Source organism: Trifolium pratense, linkage group LG2 (genome assembly GCF_020283565.1).
Source record: "Trifolium pratense cultivar HEN17-A07 linkage group LG2, ARS_RC_1.1, whole genome shotgun sequence".
Taxonomy (NCBI): Eukaryota; Viridiplantae; Streptophyta; class Magnoliopsida; order Fabales; family Fabaceae; genus Trifolium; species Trifolium pratense.
Genome location: NC_060060.1, coordinates 34,961,022 through 34,964,230, shown reverse-complemented (window position 1 = coordinate 34,964,230; position 3,209 = coordinate 34,961,022). Strand labels below are relative to the sequence as shown.

The 3,209-nt window shown below is 34.9% G+C and overlaps 1 protein-coding gene across 1 annotated transcript; it reads right to left on the bottom strand.

The window, feature by feature from the left end:
* Positions 1-381: 381 nt before the first annotated feature.
* Positions 382-2,257, bottom strand: LOC123909453 (protein PYRICULARIA ORYZAE RESISTANCE 21). Its single transcript, XM_045960295.1, has 3 exons — positions 1,853-2,257; positions 1,468-1,549; positions 382-1,326 (listed from the first exon to the last, which is right to left on the bottom strand). The coding sequence occupies exons 1-3, from the start codon at positions 1,874-1,876 to the stop codon at positions 689-691; spliced, it is 744 nt and encodes a 247-aa protein (XP_045816251.1). The 5' UTR covers positions 1,877-2,257; the 3' UTR covers positions 382-688.
* Positions 2,258-3,209: the final 952 nt, after the last annotated feature.

Sequence of the window (3,209 nt, the reverse complement as noted above, 5' to 3'; positions counted from 1 at the left end):
GTATATATCTGTTTATAAATTTCTTTGTCATTTCTTGAAGCTAAGATATATTTCTCATTTATATTTATGGATAGTAGGTTTTAGTAGAGGTAGTAGGTTAGGTTAGAAAGGAACTTTGTAGAAGCAAACACTCCTCCTTTGTAATTGTCATTGTCAATTTGTCATAACTTCATAACACTAATCTAATTAAACAGTATAGTATATTAATTATATTGCGGACGTGAGGTCACAAAATTCTATTTTTTCAACAAATTATTTAAGCATACGATTCAACAAGTCTTCAAGGTCCCACCAATTGAATTCCCCACCAAAAGCATTGTCCTTTTGAGCAAATCAAATAAATCCACTTTGCACTTAAAAGAAACTTTACCAACATATCAATTTTTGTTTTGCAATGAATGGCACTAAATTACCAAAATATATGCATGGTCTCAACTAGTTACTACTAGTACATTGTAACATAACATTTATTCTTTCTTTAACCCCTCTCTCGTATAAGCTAGATTGCTTCGAACCAAACAAGGTTATTAATTTGGTAATTACATAAACAAAAACTAGTCCATGATTTTGATTATGAAATCAAAGATTATTGATGATGAAGAAACGAACCACCAAGAATAGTAGGTGTAGTGACGGTTGCATGCATGACCCACTAGTGACAAATTTAGGAAATGAGATCATCGATCGATCACATAATTGTGCAAGCAGATGCATTTTCTTCACACAAATATTCATCACAACGACTCACATAACAAGGTCTGCTACCACCATAACTATCATAAATTGGTCTTCCATAATACCCATCATAACAACTTGCTGGTGCTGGTGGTGGCCCACCATAACCACCGTAACCGTGAAAGCATGGCCCACCTTCCCTACCTTCATAGCATGAAGTACAACACACTCCAATTGGAACCGCCATTGGCGGTGGACACACCGGAATATGAGGTGGTGGTTGTGGCATTGGTTGTGGCTGTGGCGGCGGAGGAGGCTTTTCCTTTGGCTTCTCTGGTTCTTTTGGTGGTTCAGGCTTGGGCTCTGGCGGCGGTGGAGGCTTTTCCTTGGGCTTTTCGGGCTCTTTGGGTTTTTCGGGCTCCTTGGGCTTTACATGCTCTTTGGGCTTTTCAGGCTCTTTGGGCTTGACGGGTTCCTTGGGCTTTTCAGGTTCTTTGGGTTTGGGAGGTGGAGGAGGTTCGAGAATTTCGATGCTTTTGATGGCACCACAACCTTTGCAGCAAATCTTGTCTCTGATCTTCTCAGGGTTACAACAAACCACTGTGATTGTGACGATGTTGTTCTTCTCATCGTACACCTGGTCTCTAATTTCTACTCTTGTTCGCAAATATTTCAAACATCAAACAAAAAAAGATCAACTCAATTTTATATATAGTGCCACAGCAATAAATAAAAAATAAAAAAGTGATTGAAAATAGAAGCAAATTGATCATGAGAAACTGATTAACTTACGAGGAAATTTGCAGAGAAGTTTCTTGACCTGTTTGTAGCATTTATCGCACTGAAGATCAACCTTGAGTTTCATTATGGTTACCTGTATGTATGTATGTATCAAAGTACTCATCAATCATCATGATCAAAATTACAAGATTATTATTTAATTGTACATATCTAAGAAATTGTAAGTGATCACGATCAATCAAACAGAAGTAACTAGTTTAATTGGCCAAGATCAAGAACGAAAAATCGCATTTTAATTAATTAAAGTTAAGTACAACCACAGAAAATATTTATGAAAAATAATGACTAGTTTAAATTTGGAGATAAAATAGAAAATATGAATGAATGAATGAGATTAAATTTTACATATATATGCACCTAGCTGGATCAATCGTACCTTAACCTTTTCCTTTTCCCCCATGGCTGCTGCTGCTGCCCTGAGATCTGAGGAAAGAGATTGAGAATGAATGAATTGAGAATAAGGAGGTAGAAGATGAGTGAAATTATTATTATTAAGTAGTAGTAGTAGTAGTAGTGAAACAGGGGGAAAGGAAGAAAATAAAAGAGAGCGGTGGAAGCTTAAGAAATAAGAATGCAACAGGCTAAAAAGTGTGACCAATAAAAAAGTAACACGTAGTTGGATCACGTCAAAATTATTTGTTGTCGTAATTTGAAGAAGCTAGAAGAGTGTTTAGCGTGGCCGGTGCTTGCTTAATGCTTTACACTTTACAGTCATAGATAGATAGTTTGCCAACTCTGTAATGTATATGTAGCTGTACCCCCCGTATTCATCGTATGTGCTACCTTCATTCAATTCACACTCTTCCCTTAATTAAACAACCATTTTTTATTCTTTAATGTCTCTCTACTATCCTATTTGATTTGAAATTGGTTATGGGACTGGACAAATTAGGTAGCAAGGGAGGGACAAAAACAAGAACTTTTGTCCTCATTGAACCACAATATAAATTTTTGCCCACAGTACAACTATAAAAAATACTAAAATACACATTTTATTTTCGAATATAAAAATATTATCGCTCTATTTCTCTCCAATACAGTTTTATCTTGTCCGATATTATTTTGTTACGAATCAAACGAACTTTATATTATGTGTTCAAAGTCTTCTTTTTATGGTTGTACGTCTCACATTCAAAGTCATTAATAAGTAAAAAATCATTTTTTTTTTCTTAAAAATGTATTTTGACTAGATGACTCATGAAACTGTTTTAAGTTGTTGCTAATTTTTAGGATCATTATTTTTTAGAGTTTAATTGTTGTGCACTGTCGGTGTAAAGATTCTTTACACATACATCCAATGATGTGTTGCCACATCATTTAATGAATGTGACACATCATGTGTTTTTAAATACCATACATGATGTGTCAGTATATTATTGGATGCATGTGTAAAATAATTTTACACTGACGGTGCATATAAATTAAATTCTATTTTTTATGCTATCTATTTATTAGGAACTTTCTGATATGCTCTCTATAAGTGGGAAGCAGATTTCCTGCTATAATATTCCACAAAGTTTTCACGCAGTTTTAATTGTGGAACGTTCGATCAGTTATGTATGGTTGTGATTATTTTGATGGATTTTATAGCTGATTTAATCAGATCCGTCCGATCAAGAAGCAATGGCTGAGATTGAAACTGCGTGAAACTGTGTGATTTTATTACTGTAGCAAATCCGGATCCCTATAAGTGTACCAGATTTTTAGGCATTCAGTTACCACATAGCAGTTTC